Source organism: Oncorhynchus nerka, linkage group LG23 (assembly GCF_034236695.1).
Source record: "Oncorhynchus nerka isolate Pitt River linkage group LG23, Oner_Uvic_2.0, whole genome shotgun sequence".
In the NCBI taxonomy this organism is placed as follows: domain Eukaryota; kingdom Metazoa; phylum Chordata; class Actinopteri; order Salmoniformes; family Salmonidae; genus Oncorhynchus; species Oncorhynchus nerka.
In genome coordinates this window covers 51,607,404-51,625,970 of record NC_088418.1, presented here as the reverse complement: position 1 = coordinate 51,625,970, position 18,567 = coordinate 51,607,404, and the positions used below count along the sequence as shown (strand labels likewise).

The 18,567-nt window shown below is 46.1% G+C and overlaps 1 protein-coding gene across 3 annotated transcripts in view; it reads left to right on the top strand.

The window, feature by feature from the left end:
• The window catches only part of LOC115106117 (protein kinase C theta type-like), a 22,492-nt gene extending 5,679 nt beyond the window's left edge, over positions 1-16,813 (top strand). For all 3 annotated transcript variants that reach the window (XM_065008217.1, XM_065008219.1, XM_065008218.1), the window contains exons 2-17: positions 1-98; positions 2,055-2,254; positions 3,415-3,475; positions 4,195-4,378; positions 7,073-7,104; positions 7,827-7,912; positions 9,747-9,876; positions 10,240-10,349; positions 11,647-11,779; positions 11,903-12,051; positions 13,972-14,145; positions 14,315-14,406; positions 14,534-14,735; positions 14,992-15,180; positions 15,514-15,642; positions 15,759-16,813. The exon at positions 1-98 is cut by the window's left edge and continues 386 nt beyond it. In XM_065008217.1, coding sequence (XP_064864289.1) covers positions 1-98; positions 2,055-2,254; positions 3,415-3,475; positions 4,195-4,378; positions 7,073-7,104; positions 7,827-7,912; positions 9,747-9,876; positions 10,240-10,349; positions 11,647-11,779; positions 11,903-12,051; positions 13,972-14,145; positions 14,315-14,406; positions 14,534-14,735; positions 14,992-15,180; positions 15,514-15,642; positions 15,759-15,917 — 2,128 coding nt within the window. In that variant the 3' untranslated portion in view covers positions 15,918-16,813. The remainder of the gene's footprint in view (positions 99-2,054; positions 2,255-3,414; positions 3,476-4,194; positions 4,379-7,072; positions 7,105-7,826; positions 7,913-9,746; positions 9,877-10,239; positions 10,350-11,646; positions 11,780-11,902; positions 12,052-13,971; positions 14,146-14,314; positions 14,407-14,533; positions 14,736-14,991; positions 15,181-15,513; positions 15,643-15,758) is intronic.
• The last annotated feature ends 1,754 nt before the right edge of the window (positions 16,814-18,567 follow it).

The following is an 18,567-nucleotide window of genomic DNA, read 5'->3' as shown; positions in this document are numbered from 1 at the left end:
CGGCTTCTCCAGCTTCGAGATGGACCCAGGTCTGGCCTACCATGAAGAGGTGATCAACCCGTACTGTGCTGTCTACATGAAGGAGGCTATAGACACAGGTCAGTTGGAGCGTGTGTGTGTCTGTCTCAGAGAGATGTGATGGGGAAACATGGGATCCTCTATCATTTTCTGTACGACTGTTGTGTCGCATGGGCTGCAAGTGAAGGAAGAAGTTGTGCCCGGTAAGCATGTCCCTGTTTACTCCATCTACAGTGTCTATACATTAAAGAGGGCAGCTATACTTATAGACAGACATTTAATAGAACAGACCTTTCTTCTCCAGGGGTTCCATTAGTGTAAATGGGCGTATGATTCATGTTAGTATTACCTATCAATAGCAGTACTTCAGAGTGCTGATGGACAGTTCTGTTTCCTTGCTGACTATATTTAACTGTTGGTAAAGATGACAGTTACAGGCTAAACAGAGAGAGACGTGGGGAGGAAAGATCTACGTTGTTTCTCCCAATTCTTTCTCACTTCAACCACAGAGCTGTTCTGGTAGCTGGACAGAGATAGAGTGGTAGAGAAATGCTGTGTGTGTGTGTGTGTGTGTGTGTGTGTGTGTGTGTGTGTGTGTGTGTGTGTGTGTGTGTGTGCGGGATGTGCGTGGGTGTCTTAGCTCACAGGAAGACCTGTGTTATTCCGTTTCTTTTCAGGTCAGTTTGTACTGCAGTTTGTACTGCTTTTTGTTCAGTTTGTACTGCAGTTTGTACTGCTTTTGGTCAGTTTGTACTGCAGTTTGTACTGCTTTTGGTCAGTTTGTACTGCAGTTTTTGCTTTTCAGTTTGTACTGCAGTTTGTACTGCTTTTGGTCAGTTTGTACTGCAGTTTGTACTGCTTTTGGTCAGTTTGTACTGCAGTTTGTACTGCTTTTTGGTCAGTTTATACTGCAGTTTGTACTGCTTTTGGCCAGTTTGTACTGCAGTTTGTACTGCTTTTTGGTCAGTTTGTACTGCAGTTTGTACTGCTTTTGGTCAGTTTGTACTGCAGTTTGTACTGCTTTTGGTCAGTTTGTACTGCAGTTTTTACTGCTTTTTGGTCAGTTTGTACTGCAGTTTGTACTGCTTTTTGGTCAGTTTGTACTGCAGTTTGTACTGCTTCTTGCAATGACATCAAAAGGCCCAGATGATAGTAAATAGCAGTACAGAATGAGGTTTAGCACCAATATTCCACTGTTGGTTTAGGTAGCCTACAAGCAGCTGCAAACCGACTGCATTTCATTGTGCCAATTAGAGCGCTTGGAGATTGAACGGAACACCTTATTGAGGAGGAGAGTTCAAGGTCTGGAGTCAGAGTAGTTTAACGGAGTCCTTACTACAAAGCTGTGACCGGCTCAGACTCCTTTCTTAGCTCCACTGTGGATAAAGCACCTAACAGAAAAATGAAAGCAACACCTCAGTCAAATGTCACATAACCACTACAGAGAACAAAAACAAAGGAACGGATCGTGACTTGGGTTGACAGAAGCCTACTCAGAGCTGTGTGGGACTCCTAAAGCAAAACGTATCGCCTTCTCATGCCAAAGGCGGGTTGGAAACATGATGAAAAATATGAGCTGTCTGTCTGGGGAGAATAGGACAGTTTTTTCCCTGTCAGAGAGAAATGATTTTCAGTATAGACAACAGCTGGTAGCGTTGTCTCTGTCCAGAGAAAGTCTATGGACCACTGATAGAGATATACGTATCATTCTATGGCAGGAACTTGTCAAATGGCGGAAGGGAAACACTGCGAAGTGGAGGTTATGCTGTAGGTATACATCACAGGAGGCTGTTGAGGGGAGGACGGCTCATAATAATGTCCGGAACGGAGTCAAACACCTGGAAACCAGCCGTTACCACCAGCCTGTCCTCCCAATTTAAGAAGCCACCAACCTCCTGTGGTAGAGACAGACCACTCTGGTCAGGTCACATGTCAGGAAGAATGTAGGACCAATGACAGATGGACTAATGTTAAGATTCTCGACTGTTTCTACCTGTCTTTCTCCCCCCTTTACATACACACCCTGACCCCTCCAGAGAAGGGCCAGGTGTACAAGCAGAAGAAGCCCACCATGTACCCCCCCTGGAGCAGCACGTTTGACGCCCATGTCCACCAGGGTCGTGTCATGCACGTGGTGGTGAAGGATAAAACCGCTGAGCTAAAGTCTGAGGCCGTGGTGCAGCTGGACACCCTGGCCTCACGCTGCAAAAAGGAGAACGGCAAGCTGGAGATCTGGGTAAGACAACAGGGAGGGGGGATGGGGAGGGAAGCAGGGAGAGGGAAGAGAGGGAGGGAGGGGTTCCACTGGCTTAGGGTTGGAGCGAAGGGAATGTGTTGTGTCCACATAATTTGATATGGGGATATATCTGTCTCATTCTCTCTCTCTCTCTCTCTCTCTGTATATCTCTCTCTGTGTGTGTCTCTCTCTCTATCTATCGAATTCTCTCTCTCTCCCTCTTTCTCTCTTTCTCTCTTTCTCTCTCCCTCTCTCACCCTCTCTCCATGTCTCTCTATCTCTATTGAATTCTCTCTCTCTCTGTCTCTCTCTCTCTCTCCCCCTCTCTCTCTTCCCCCCTCTCTCTGTCTCTCTCTCTGTCTCTCTCTCCCCTCTCTGTCTCTGTCTCTGTCTCTGTCTCTCTCTCCCTCTCTCTCTCTCTCTCTCTCTCTCTCTCTGTCTCTTCCCCCTCTCTGTCTCTACCCCCCTCTCTCCCCCTCTCTCTCTGTCTCTGTCTCTCTCTCTCTGTCTGTCTCTCTCGCTCCCCCACTCTCTCTTTGTCTCTCTCTGTCTCCCCCTCTCTCTCTGTCTCTACCCCCACCCCTCTCTCCCCCTCTCTCTCTGTCTCTGTCTCTCTCTCTCTGTCTGTCTCTCTCGCTCCCCGCACTCTCTCTCTGTCTCTCTCTGTCTCGCTCTCCCCCTCTCTCTCTCTCTGTATATCTCTCTCTGTGTGTGTCTCTGTCTCTATCTATCGAATTCTCTCTCTCTCCCTCTTTCTCTCTTTTTCTCTCTCCCTCTCTCTCCATGTCTCTCTATATCTATTGAATTCTCTCTCTCTCTCCCTCGTTCTCTATCTATCTCTCTCTGTTTCTCTCTCTCTGTCTCTCTCTCCCCCTCTCTCTTCCCCCTCTCTCTATGTCTCTGTCTCTGTCTCTCTCTCTCTCTCTCTCTCTCTCTCTCTCTCTCTCTCGCTCTCTCTGTCTCTGTCGCTTTCTCTCTCCCCCTCTCTCTCTGTCTCTACCCCCTCTCTCCCCCTCTCTCTCTGTCTCTGTCTCTCTCTGTCTGCCTCTCTATGTCTCTCTCTACCCCCCCTCTCCCCCCTCTCTCTCTGTCTCTCTCTCTCTGTCTGTCTCTCTCTCTCTCTCTCTCTCTCTCTCTCTCTCTCTCTCTCTCTCTCTCAGGTGGAGCTAAAACCACAGGGTCGTCTACTCATGGAGGCCAGATACTACTTGGAGAAGAGTGGTGAGGGTTCAGAACCATTGTAGACTTCGTACGGTCTGTGTATGTCTGTTCCTGTGTGGTTATAACCATTCCAGATGCCCATCTATTCCCAATAGTTTCTGTCAGTGCTCTTATTGGGGTCTTATTAACACACTCTGAAGGGTTATAAAGTCATATTGTAACAGGCATGAGGAAACCTCTCATATGTCTATCTATATATAAAGTGCCACCACTACTCATAATCAGCACTCACAACAGGTGGTCCAATGATTGTCCAGGACTAATCATCTGATCATTTAGCCCTTTCAATTACATTACTCACAAATAGAAAGATATTCACCTTTACCCTTTCTCTCTTTCTCTCCCTATCTCTCTGTCGTTGCAAACACACACACACACACACACACACACACACACACACACATTTGACAGACTGCCGTTGATCATGGAAGGCGTGTTAAATTTGCAGCTGTCAGTGTCTAGTGAATACATGCTTGTGAGGCTGTAGAACAGGAAGTCAGCCAAATGCCTTCTTCCTCTCTCCCAAACACACACACACACACACACACACACACACACACACACACACGCCCACAGACTGGCAGAAGGACATTCCCATCATGCGTTCACAGAGGAGAAAATATGACTCGCATGTCTTTCTCTTTCTCTTCCTCTGTCTTTTAACTGTGAGAAGACTATGCAGTGTACATAACTTTCATGTGTCTGCGCCTGTTTCCCAGACGCCACAGGTTCAGGTGAGGGAGATGGATTTGGAGAGAGAGACAGGGATCCGGGAGTCTTTGCCCTCCACGCACGACGCGGAGCCATCAAACAGGCCAAGATCCATGAGGTCAAATGTCACGAGTTCAGCGCCACTTTCTTCCCCCAGCCCACCTTCTGCTCCGTCTGTAAAGAGTTTGTCTGGTACGTCCACTGAGCCAAAACAACAAGGAACACCTTCCTAATATTGAGTTGCCCTCAGAACAGCCTCAGTTTTGGCGGGGCATTGACTCTACAAGGTGTCAAAAGCTTTCCACAGGGATGCTGGCCCATGTTGACTCCAATGCTTCCCACAGTTGTGTCAAGTTGACTGGATGTCCTTCGGGTGGTGGACCATTCTTGATACAGATGGGAAACTGTTGAGCGTGAAAAACTCAGCAGCGTCGCAGTTCTTGACACAAACCGGTGCGCCTTGCACCTACTACCACACCCCATTTTTGTCTTGCTCATTCACCCTCTGAATGGCACATCTCAATTGTCTCAAATCTTAAAAGACCTTATTTAGACTGTCTCCTTCCCTTCATCTAGGCAGATTTAACAGTTGACATCAATAAGGGATCATAGCATTCACCGGGATTCACTTGGTCAGTCTATACACTACATGACCAAAAGTTTGTGGACACCTGCTCGTCGAACATCTAATTTCAAAACCATGGGCATTAATATGGAGTTGGTCCCACCTTTGATGCTATAACAGCTTCCACTCTTCTGCGAAGGCTTTCCACTAGATGTTGGAACATTTCTGCAGGGACTTGCTTCCATTCAGCCACAAGAGCATTAGTGAGGTCTGGCACTGATGTTGGGCGCTAAGGCCTGGCTCTGACCGTTCAAATTCATCCCAAAGGTGTTTGATGGGGTTGAGATCAGGGCTCTGTGTAGGCCAGTCAAGTTCTTCCTCACCGATCTCGACAAACCATTTCTGTATGGACCTCGCTTTGTGCATGGGGGCATTGTCATGCTAAAACAGGAAAGGGCCTTCCCCAAACTGTTGCCACAAAGTTCGAAGCACAGAACCGTCTAAAATGTAATTGTCTGCTGTAGTGTTAAGATTTCCCTTCACTGGAACTAAGGGGCCTTAGCCTGAACCATGAAAAACAGCTCCGGACCATTATTCCTCCTCCACCAAACTTTACAGTTGGCACTATGCATTGGGGCAGCTACTGTTCTGGTATCCGTCGAACCCAGATTTGTCTGTCGGACTGCCAGATGGTGAAGCATGATTCAGCATTCCAGAGAACGCGTTTCCACTGCACCAGAGTTCAATGGCGGCGAGCTTTACACCACTCCAGCCGACGCTTGGCATTGAGAATGGTGATCTTAAGCTTGTGTGAGGCTGCTCGGCCATGGAAACCCATTTCATGAAGCTCCCGACAAACAGTTTGACGCCCATGTCCACCGGGGTCATGTCATGCACATGGTGGTGAAGGATAAAACCGCTGAGCTAAAGTCTGAGGCCGTGGTGCAGCTGGACACCCTGGCCTCACGCGGCAAAAAGGAGAACGGCAAGCTGGAGATCTGGGTAAGCTGGAGTTCCGGGTTTCCACGTGCTGACGTTGCTTCCAGAGGCAGTTTGGAACTCGGTAGTCAATGTTGCAACCGAGGACAGACAATTTGTACACGCTACGCGCTTCAGGACTCAGCGGTCCCATTCTGTGAGCTTGTGTGGCCTACCACTCTGCGGCTGAGCCGTTGTTCCTCCTAGACGTTTCCACTTCACAGTAACAGCACTTACAGCTCTAGCAGGGCAGACATTTGACCAACTGACTTGTTGGAACGGTGGCATCCTATGATGGTGCCACATTGAAAGTCGCTGAGCTCTTCAGTAAGGCCATTCTACTGGCAATGTTTGTCTATAGAGATTGCATGGCTGTGTGCTCGATTTTATACACCGGTCAGCAAAGGGTGTAGCTGAAATTGACGAATCCACTCATTTGAAGGGGTGTCCACATACATTTGTATATATAGTGTATCATGGATAGAGCAGGTGTTCTTAATATTTTGTATACTCAGTGTACGTGCTCTACAAGTACCCCTTCTGTCTGTACAGTGTGTATATCACAACCTAACTTTATTTAAAACCTAGTACCCCTTCTGTCTGTACAGTGTGTATATCACAACCTAACTTTATTTAAAACCTAGTAACCCTTCTTTCTGTACAGTGTGTATATCACAACCTAACTTTATTTAAAACCTAGTAACCCTTCTGTCTGTACAGTGTGTATATCACAACCTAACTTCATTTAAAACCTAGTACCCCTGCAGCTGTACATAGTCTATCAGTAAATAGCCCACCCAATTTACCTACCTCATCCCCATACTGTTTATATTCATTTACTTTTCTGCTCTTTTGCACACCAGTATCTCTACCTGTACATGACCATCTGATCATTTACCACTCCAGTGTTAATCTGCAAAATTGTAATTATTCACCTACCTCCTCATGCCTTTTGCACACAATGTATATAGACTCTCTTTTTTCTTCTTTTTCTCTACTGTGTTATTGACTTGTTAATTGTTTACTCCATGTGTAATTCTGTGTTGTTGTCTGTTCACACTGCTATGCTTTATCTTGGCCAGGTCGCAGTTGTAAATGAGAACTTGTTCTCAACTAGCCTACCTGGTTAAATAAAGGTGAAATAAAAAAGATTTTAAAAATATCACAGCCTAACTTTATTTAAAACCTAGTCAATTGGATTGCATCCTAAAGACATCGTTCACGTAGATTTATTTCATTGTCACTCTGAAACAAACAATACATTATTTCTATTTAAACATCACCCACATCATCCACTGTTTGTTTTCTGGTTCCTGTTAATGTTGTGTTTCTTTTCCCCACAGGGGTCTGAATAAGCAGGGTTATCAGTGCCGACGTGAGTATCTCTGCTCTCTCTCTCTGCTCTCTCGCTCTGCTCTCTCTCTCCCCTCATCTTCTACCTATTCCATATTCTATCCCTACACTCCTCTGTCCTCTCTCCTGTCTACACTCTCATCCCCCCATCCTCTGCTCTCTCTCTCTCCCCTCATCTTCTATCTATTCCATATTCTATCCCTACACTCCTCTGTCCTCTCTCCTGTCTACACTCTCATGCCCCCATCCTCTGCTCTCTCTCTCCCCTCATCTTCTATCTATTCCATATTCTATCCCTACACTCCTCTGTCCTCTCTCCTGTCTACACTCTCATCCCCCCATCCTCTGCTCTCTCTCTCTCCCCTCATCTTCTACCTATTCCATATTCTATCCCTACACTCCTCCATCCTCTCTCCTGTCTACACTCTCATCCCCCCATCCTCTGCTCTCTCTCTCTCCCCTCATCTTCTACCTATTCCATATTCTATCCCTACACTCCTCCGTCCTCTCTCCTGTCTACACTCTCATCCCCCCATCCTCTGCTCTCTCTCTCTCCCCTCATCTTCTACCTATTCCATATTCTATCCCTATACTCCTCTGTCCTCTCTCCTGTCTACACTCTCATCCCCCCATCCTCTGCTCTCTCTCTCTCCCCTCATCTTCTATCTATTCCATATTCTATCCCTACACTCCTCCGTCCTCTCTCCTGTCTACACTCTCATCCCCCCATCATTGGTCTTTCAGAGTGCAACGCAGCCATCCACAAGAAATGCATTGACATAATCATCGCCAAGTGCACTGGGTCGGCCATCAACAGCAAAGAGACCATGGTAGGCCTGTACATTGTAGTCCATTTCTATACAACGATGACAGTAAGTGATCTTGAGCATTTTAGAGCATCTTGGATTTGTCATTATATTTAGTTGCTTGGGTTCCAATAATAGTGGCAGTAAATGATGTGTCCACTTTGTCTTGGTGTTTGTGACATGAGGAACCTCAATGTAAACGACTGGAGGTCCTCTTAGATTGCATGCAGACAGACTGACATACAGTGTATCTGGGCTTCTGGTGACTGTGGTTTAGCTCAGAGGTAACACACTTGTTAATTGTCAGTTAAAGTCAACCACATACACACTGACTAACTCACTCTCTCTCACAGTACACTGACTAACTCACTCTCTCTCACAGTACACACTGACTAACTCACTCTCTCTCACAGTACACTGACTAACTCACTCTCTCTCACAGTACACACTGACTAACTCACTCTCTCTCACAGTACACACTGACTAACTCACTCTCTCTCACAGTACACACTGACTAACTCACTCTCTCTCACAGTACACACTGACTAACTCACTCTCTCTCACAGTACACACTGACTAACTCACTCTCTCACAGTACACACTGACTAACTCACTCTCTCTCACAGTACACACGGACTAAACAGTACACACTGACTAACTCACTCTCTCTCACAGTACACACTGACTAACTCACTCTCTCTCACAGTACACACTGACTAACTCACTCTCTCTCACAGTACACACTGACTAACTCACTCTCTCTCACAGTACACACTGACTAACTCACTCTCTCTCACAGTACACACGGACTAACTCACTCTCTCTCACAGTACACACTGACTAACTCACTCTCTACACTGACTAACTCACTCTCTCACAGTACACACTGACTAACTCACTCTCTCTCACAGTACACACTGACTAACTCACTCTCTCTCACAGTACACACTGACTAACTCACTCTCTCTCACAGTACACACGGACTAACTCACTCTCTCTCACAGTACACTGACTAACTCACACTCTCTCACAGTACACACTGACTAACTCACTCTCTCACAGTACACACTGACTAACTCACTCTCTCTCACAGTACACACTGACTAACTCACTCTCTCTCACAGTACACACTGACTAACTCACTCTCTCTCACAGTACACACGGACTAACTCACTCTCTCTCACAGTACACACTGACTAACTCACTCTCTCGGACAGACTAACAACTGACTCACTCACTCTCTCTCACAGTACACACTGACTAACTCACTCTCTCTCAGTACACACTGACTAACTCACTCTCTCTCACAGTACACACTGACTAACTCACTCTCTCTCACAGTACACACGGACTAACTCACTCTCTCTCACAGTACACACTGACTAACTCACTCTCTCTCACAGTACACACTGACTAACTTACTCTCTCTCACAGTACACACTGACTAACTCACTCTCTCTCACAGTACACACTGACTAACTCACTCTCTCTCACAGTACACACGGACTAACTCACTCTCTCACAGTACACACTGACTAACTCACACTCTCTCACAGTACACACTGACTAACTCACTCTCTCTCACAGTACACACGGACTAACTCACTCTCTCTCACAGTACACACTGAGATAGTGGGTTGGTTCTTCAAAGCAGACGGCTCTGTGATTACCGTACTCACTGTTTACCAGTACTCCCCGATCCTAGACAGAGAAAAAAATACAGTTTTATCCCAGGGATTTTACTTCCCTAAAACGTCCAAAGCAGTTGTTGCCTACTTCCTGTGTCATATTTCCATGGCAACAAAGGGTTGTAGTGCGGTGTGTTCAGGTGACCGAGTGTGTTTGCTGTGTGTTGCAGATCCACAAGGAGCGCTTTAAGATCGACATGCCCCACAGGTTTAAGGTGTACAACTACAAGAGCCCCACGTTCTGTGAACACTGTGGCACGCTGCTGTGGGGGCTGGCCAAGCAGGGACTCAAGTGTGAGGGTGAGAGGACAGTCCACAGGAGGCTGCTGAGGGGAGGGCGGCTCATAATAATGTCTGGAGCGGAGCAATTGGAATGGCATCAAACACATGGAATCTATGTGTTTGATGTATTTGATACCATTCCACTGATTCCGCTCCAGCCATTACCAAGGTGCCACCAACATCACATCACTGTCATTACACAATCACATCATACCATTACCAACTCAAATCATAACAGTACCCTATCAAACCATTATATTGCACCATACCTTTTCACACGATTCCCTATTTCACTGTCTAAATATATCAAAATGTATTGATTTCATCGTCCCATTCCATCTGTGTCTGTATACTGTGTAACCATGTGTGTTGCCCATGCAGAGTGCGGTATGAACGTTCATCACAAGTGCCAGAAAAAGGTGGCCAACCTGTGTGGAGTCAACCAGAAACTGATGGCTGAAGCCCTGGCCATGATCGAGACTAAACAGCAGGTCAGAGTTCAGGGGTCGAGGGGTTAGGAACGGTGATGCCAACTTAGCAATTTTGTAGCAACCTTTCAGACTACCCATTTTTTCAAACAGCACCTAGCAACAAATTTAGCTGCTTTTAAAAATGTATTTGGAACTTTAGGCAACTTTTGAAAAGTGACTCAAACGCTAAAATGCACGCATTTTCCCTCTAAATGACACAAAACCGATTTTCTCTGTCACAACACACGTGACTGGCTGCGAAAGTGCATTGTGAGTGACATCAGCAGCAGGCGCTCAGATCGTACACAGGCAGCAGCAGGCGCTCAGATCGTACACAGGCAGCAGCAGGCCGCTCAGATCGTACACAGGCAGCAGCAGGCGCTCAGATCGTACACAGGCAGCAGCAGGTGCTCGGATCGTACACAGGCAGCAGCAGGTGCTCAGATCGTACACAGGCAGCAGCAGGTGCTCAGATCGTGCCCAGGCAGAAGCAGGCGCTCAGATCGTGCACAGGCAGCAGCAGGTGCTCAGATCGTACCCAGGCAGCAGCAGGCGCTCAGATCGTACACACAGGCAGGCGCTCAGATCGTGCCCAGGCAGAAGCAGGCGCTCAGATCGTGCACAGGCAGCAGCAGGCGCTCAGATCGTGCACAGGCAGCAGCAGGCGCTCAGATCGTGCACAGGCAGCAGCAGGCGCTCAGATTGTGCCCAGGCAGAAGCAGGCGCTCAGATCGTGCACAGGCAGCAGCAGGCGCTCAGATCGTGCCCAGGCAGCAGCAGGCCAGCAACAATTTCAGCAAATTGCAAATCATCGTTGGCTGACTGCAGCAGCAGTAGTACGGGTTCGACGAGACAAACCCAATGAATATAGTCGGTCATGAATGTTAGATTTTGAACAAACTTACAACGTCAATCAACTTATTCTCAATCACAATTGTACAGCCAGAAGTACAGAAACGAGTGGGAGTCTGTCCCTGAACAAATGTCAAATCATATTTTTTGCTGAGCTGACCAGTTAATTTGAGTAGCGTTAATGTGTATTCTACGTAATTACGCAGTTTTACGTCATCACGCAATGACATCACAACGTCATTTAGCAACTTTTAGCAACAAATCAACCTGCCTCTAGCAACCTACCCTGAAAATGAGTTGGCAACACTGGTTAGGAAGTCAGTGCTGTCCGACAGATCCACAAGTGCATTTCATAAAAAAAGATTACAAAAATGTATGTTGATTGTAAGTAAGGAATCTATCCCTGCCCGTTATACAGATACCATAGCATTGTGTTATGTTATTAATTCTATGCATTTTCCTATAGGCCAGGGGCTCCAGAGAGAGTGAGATCTATAGTCGAGGCGGGCCGGTGGGTGTGGGCCAGGCAGGGGTGGTGCGGGAACCTTCAGGTTTAGTGGCAGGTCTCCCCCCGACAGCAGCCACCGCTGGGCGAAAAGGTAAGGAGACCACACATGGTCAACCAGGTCAGTCATGCAACTGTGAGGGATTTGTAGTCAACTTGAGACTTAATAGGACTAAATTACTATCTCCCCTTCTCCACCCCCCCCCCCCCCCTCCAGAGCAGCAGGGTATATCGTGGGACATTTCTGCCCCTGTGATGGAGGAGCCTGAGACACTGTACGCCGTCCCCAGGAAAGAACACCTTCACAAGTTCACCCTGGACAACTTCGTCCTGCACAAGATGCTTGGCAAAGGCAGCTTCGGCAAGGTACCAGAGAGAGAGAGAAACCACTGCACCTACTGAGCCCTAGATTCACTGGGAGTATACATTTTCTATCTGGGCTTAAGACATATCATAAACTGAGACATGAGTCTCGTGCTTCTATGACATACGTTGACGTTTAGATTAGATTTGAGTCATTTAGCAGACGCTCTTATCCAGAGCGAGTGAATACATTTTCATACTTTTTTTACATACTGGTCCCTCGTGGGAATTGAACCCACAACCAGTTTCTCAGTCCGTTGATAACTAGGACATTTATCAAGCCCAAGTCTTGTCTCAGTTTATGGTGATTTGTCTCTAACTGATGGAAACCGTGCAGATGAAAGTGTACTTCGTTATTTCTAACAAACATATACTGAGTGTACAAAACATTAGGAGGAGACAGGTTAAAGAAGGATTTTTAAGCCTTGAGACAATTGAGACATGGATTGTGTCTGTGGTCCATTCAGATGGTGAATGGGCAAGAGAAACCATTGAAGTGCCTTTAAACGGGGTATGGTAGTAGGGGCCAGGTGCACCGGTTTGTGTCAAGAACTGCAACGCTGCTGGGTTTTTCACGCTCAACATTTTCCCATGTGTATCAAGATTGGTCCACCACCCAAAGGGCATCCAGTCAACTTGACACAACTGTGGAAAGCATTGGAGTCAACATGAGCCAGCATCCCTGTGGAACGCTTTTGACACCTTGTAGAGTCCAGGCCCCGACGAATTGAGGCTGTTATGAGGGCAAAATGTGGTGCAACTCAATATTAGGAAGGTGTTCTTAATGTTTGTTATACTCAGTGTATATTCGGTTATTATACTCAAGCCTGTGAGCCTGGGTCAGCATGACCTAAGCAGAAGTTTGTAGCAGGGGGAGAGGGCATTGCCATCTGTGTATTGTGGTATAAGGAAGAGAGCCTAGCCATGAGGAGTAAGGTAACCTTAATTGAAGTACAATGTTGGTGTTGTGATGATTATGTTTGGACCTGTAAAAATGTTCGTCAGAATGTTCCAGAACCAGAATGTATTAGAACTTCGCTAGAATGGACGTCAATGGAGGAGTGTCTCGGACACTGATTGGCCTCTACCAATAATCTTTAGTCATAGTTAGGGTTACAAAGGGAGGGTACGTTACCGGTAGCTTTCTAAGTTTACCAGTAAACTACCAGAATTTTGGAAACTTTCAGGATTTTATTAAATGTTCATAACATGTGAAGTGTATAAAATAATAAATTAAGATGATTTGAATAAACAAACTAGAATGACAAGAAAAAACATTATCCTAAATATAACCCATAACACCATTGGTGTTGAATAGGAGTGTATCAGTATAATATATCCTTTACATTTTTACATACTTTTATTTATTTTACTCTGTCAATATGTTTTTATTACACCAAACTGGTGGCAGCTGTGAAAAAAGTCAATAGTTGGAAGAGTTGCAGAGTGAATTGGAAATGATGTCATTGTTGATTAGATGCTTTTTTTTCATGAATCAGGCTGTTTTCTCGTGAATCATACTGTCTATCCACTAGAAACTCAAGGACAATATGGACACAGATAAAGATAAAGAAAAAATAAATATTGTGAGTGAAAACATTTTATAAAAATGATTCTGGTATAAATGATTGAAGTTACCATAGATTGCCATAGATTACCTGTTAATTACCAGGAACTGTACTGCAATAAATTACCGGTAGTTTTTCAACGCTAGTAATAATGATGTTATGAAACCAAAAAATATATAAGTATGTTGCTTGGTCTTTGAACATGTTCTAGCCATGCTCTGTGTTCCTGGATCCAGTGGACTGAAGAGACTTCTCGATTGTACTTAGACGTTGCCTGACTGATCCGTTTGACAAGCCCTGAATAGGTGAACGCAGTGATTTCCTACATGTACGCATCATCTGTGTGTGTTGCTAGGTGTTCTTGGCCGAGCTGAAGAGCAGCAGAGAGTTCTTTGCGGTGAAGGCTCTGAAGAAGGACGTGGTTCTGATGGATGATGATGTGGAGTGTACCATGGTGGAGAGGAGAGTCCTCTCCCTGGCCTGGGAACATCCCTTCCTCACACACCTCCACTGCACCTTCCAGACCACGGTAACACACACACATGCACTCAACACACACATGCACTCAACACACACACACACACACACACACACACACACACACACACACACACACACACACACACACACACACACACACACACACACACAGACAAACCACAGGTTTTGTTGATATGACTGTGTTGTGTGTGTGACAGGAGAACCTGTTCTTTGTGATGGAGTATCTGAACGGAGGTGACCTCATGTTCCACATCCAGAACTGTCACAAGTTTGACGTGCAGAGATCGACGTAAGTTAACCCGTACACACTACCAGGCTATGTCTACCAGACACACACACACACACACACACAACCTCCATTCTCTCCACCCAATCCCTCTCTCCTCACATCCCCTCTCTCCTCCCTCTGGCTGTAGGTTCTATGCTGCTGAGATTATCTGTGGGCTCCAGTTCCTCCACTCCAAAGGCATTGTCTATAGGGATCTGAAGCTGGACAACGTGTTGCTAGACTCAGAAGGCCATATAAAGATAGCAGACTTTGGGATGTGTAAGGAGAACATGGAGGGAGAAACGCGGACCTGCACCTTCTGTGGAACACCAGATTACATCGCCCCAGAGGTGACTGCATGTCCACCATCACTATAGGAATCTACACTCTTACTATCAGCATTGCAACCCTTAAAAGGTGTATAACCAATGGAAATGTTCCCTTAGGGAAGTAATGTTTCTCACACTCAATTCTGATCTCATTAATTTGTATCATTAATCAATTACATACCATCTCCGTCTAATGTACTGGTTTTAGATAAACATCATGAAGTGATGATGATGAGGAAGAGACGTCATGTTGAACTGAACAGTCATGGTTTTACAGATTCTGCTGGGGCAGAAGTACGGCAGCTCAGTGGACTGGTGGTCGTTCGGGGTCTTGCTGTACGAGATGCTGATTGGCCAGTCTCCATTCCATGGTCGCGATGAGGAGGAACTGTTCCAGTCCATCAGGACAGATGACCCCTGTTACCCCCGCTGGCTGGCCAAGGATGCACGAGACATCCTCATCAAGGTCTCACTCAATGCAACAACTTAGTCCACTCACTGCAATGCCACGACGAATGAACTACGGCAACGTTGTCCACTATGCACCAGATTACATACATCAACATGAATGATTGATGGTTGGGATGGATGTGACGTATACTGCGTGTGTCTGCGTGTGATTGGTTACCTTTCATGAGGGTGTTCTTGTGTCTTTTTCCCATTGGAGTGGAGGTTATGAACTTGGCGTCCTCTGTCCTGATGTGTGTGTGTGTGTGTGTGTGTGTGTGTGTGTGTGTGTGTGTGTGTGTGTGTGTGTGTGTGTGTGTGTGTGTGTATATATGGTATGTTTGTTTTACAGCTGTTTGTAAGGGAGCCGGAGAGGAGGCTGGGTGTGAAGGGGAACATCCGTCAACACTCCTTCTTCAAAGACACAGACTGGAACGCTCTGGAGAAACGAGAGGTGGCGCCGCCCTTCAGGCCAACTGTGGTACGTACATCCTCAGGCTGCGAGTGTGTGTGTTTGTTTACATCTGCATTTGTATGCATGTGTGTGTGCTCGCTGCGTGTGCGCTGTAACCTCTCCCCTCTCTCCTGTCCATGCAGAAATCCCCCAGTGACGTCAGTAACTTTGACAAGGAGTTTATCAATGAGAAACCCAGGTTGTCGTGTGCAGATCGTACCCTCATGAACAGTGTGGACCAAACCATGTTTAACAACTTCTCCTTCGTCAACCCAGCTGTGGGCCACATCAAAGGCCCCTGACCTGTGATAACCTTACAACAACCTACCAGCAACATATTCACAATCCATCAACAACCCACTGTACCAGCAACATATTCACAACCCATCTGTGACCTTCGGACGACCTATTCGCAACGCATCAATTACTCATTACGACAACACATCACAGACAGGAGTCAAGGACACTTACCTAACAGATCAATAACGTATCCACAACCTGTCAATAACATCTCACCTCTTTTATAGAGCCAAGGTTCACAGCAGTGGAGGCTGCTGAGGGGAGGAAGGCTCATAATAATGGCCAGAACAGAGCAAATGGAATGGTATCAAACACCTGCAAACCAGGTGTTTGATGTATTTGATACCATTCCACTGAACCCTCTCCAGTCATTACCACGAGCCAGTCCTCCCCAATTAAGGTGCCACCAACCTCCTGTGGTGTACAGACTACTGTAGGAGTCACTACCTGATTCCCCAGATTGTGTGGAATACTGAGAATGTTGTATTGTACTCATAACCTGTTATTCAATAGTGTCTGTTTTATCCCTGCACATAAGTGTCTGTTCAATCAAATGTAACCATTTCCTGGGACATTTTCTATTTAATTCTGAAAGTGTATCAGTAGTTTTATTAAATAGAGCTACGGTTAGTATATTAAAATGTGTTGTTTTGCCATTGTTATTGCTCAGATCCAGGTAGATTGTCACACTATCGGACGGTGGAGTGGTTGGTTTCAATGTACATGGATAAATGAATGGTTTATGTTTACATGATACTGTGTTTTATAATGGCCCTTCAGAGGCTTGTGACTAAGTTAAGTGACTAAGTTATTATAGAATCGAATGACATAGATGATGCCTAGATTCAGCAGTGATTGTTTGTTTTCATTCTGTACATTAAAATAAGATTTTTGTTAATGCATGTCCCATTACGTATTTGCATTCTAGCATGAGTTTGTGTCACAGAGTGCGAGAATGAGAATTTAGTTGAAGTACTAAAACCGCTATCTTCCTTCCTCTCTCTCTCTCTTCCTGCCTCTCTCTCTCTCTATCTCCCACTCTTTCCTTCCTGTGCCTCACCCTCTCAGAGACTAGAGTGACAAACTGGTCAAAGTTACCATTGCTCTTTCTGTCTGCAGTTGGGACCCTGGTGTTACGTTGTGATATAATGTATTATCATCTCACCAGATAGATAGATAGATAGATAGATAGATAGATAGAACAGTTCTGTGCATTCACAGGGCAGATCAATTAGCAGTGCCTTTTCTCTCCAGTGGGGGGCAGCATGGGGGTAGGCTGACTCGTTCACTCACCCACCTGTAGCCTACTATCTATGCATCTATGGCTCTATCCTCCCTCCCTAATGTTTGTTCCTTTTTCCGACAAATCTCTCTCTGCCTCACCCTGCCGCCTCACCATCCCTCTCCTCCTAGCGCTGTGGTACCCTGGGACAGACAGACTAATCTGAGAGCGAGCGATCCGTCACTGACACACTTATACACAGCAGCAAACTACTTCCTGCCACTGGCCCAGGTACAGTCGCCACTTGACAACCATGTCACACCAACGAGGGTAGAGATGAGGATGGCAGAGCATTTTAATGTAGAGCTCCAAGGTACTATCACATTTCAGGTAAGACCCAAATGCAGACTGTGTTATAGTAACACGTTTATTACAGCAACAGGGCAGGCAAACGACAGGTCAAGGCAGGCTGGGGTCGATAATCCAGAGTAGCAAAGGGACAGGACGGCAGGCAGGCTTAGGGTCAGATCAGGCAGAGGTCGGTAATCCAGAGTAGTGGGGCAATGGTACAGGACGTCAGCAGGCTCAGGGTCAGGTCAGGCAGAGGTCAGTAATCCAGAGTAGCAAAGGGACAGGACGGCAGGCAGGCTCAGGGTCAGGTCAGACAGAGGTCAGTAATCCAGAGTAGAGGGGCAATGGTACAGGACGTCAGCAGGCTCAGGCAAAAAAAGGTCAAAACTGGGGAAAAACAGGAAGAATCGATAGACGGGAACAGAGGGAAAACCACTGGTAGGCTTGACGAAACAAAACAAACTGGCAACAGACAAACAGAGAACACAGGTATACGTACCCAGGGGATAATGGGGAAAATGGGCGACACCTGGAGGGGGTGGAGACAAGCACAAGGACAGGTGAAACAGATCAGGGCGTGACAGGTACAAAGTAGTGAACAGAAGCTGGACTGTAAATTTAGATTAGAAATGTTTAGAAAGGTCTGCCCTTTGAAATAGTTTGATTAGATATTGTTTGTATAAGGTTATCAAACCGTTTGTATTTTCTGGAGCAGTGTTTCTGAAACTCTCCTGGAGTACCCACAGCCTGTCCACGTATTTCATGAATTCCAGAACTAACACAGCTGATTTAACTAATGAGGGGTCTGATGATTAGGTGACCATTTGAATCAGCTGTGTTAGTTCTGGAATACATTAATGAAGTGGACTGGCTGGGGTTACTCAAGGAGAGGTTTGGGCTGGAGGAGACCATTTGACTACATTCCCTGATAATTAAATCAACAAAGATGCATTTACACCCAGTGACCACTGGAGAGCAGTGTACTACCACATATCCCCTCAGTTCCTCACAGGAGACCCACAAGTCATGCAGCTAGCTGAGCTCACATGATGAATGCTGTGACTCAGTAAGTGACTCAT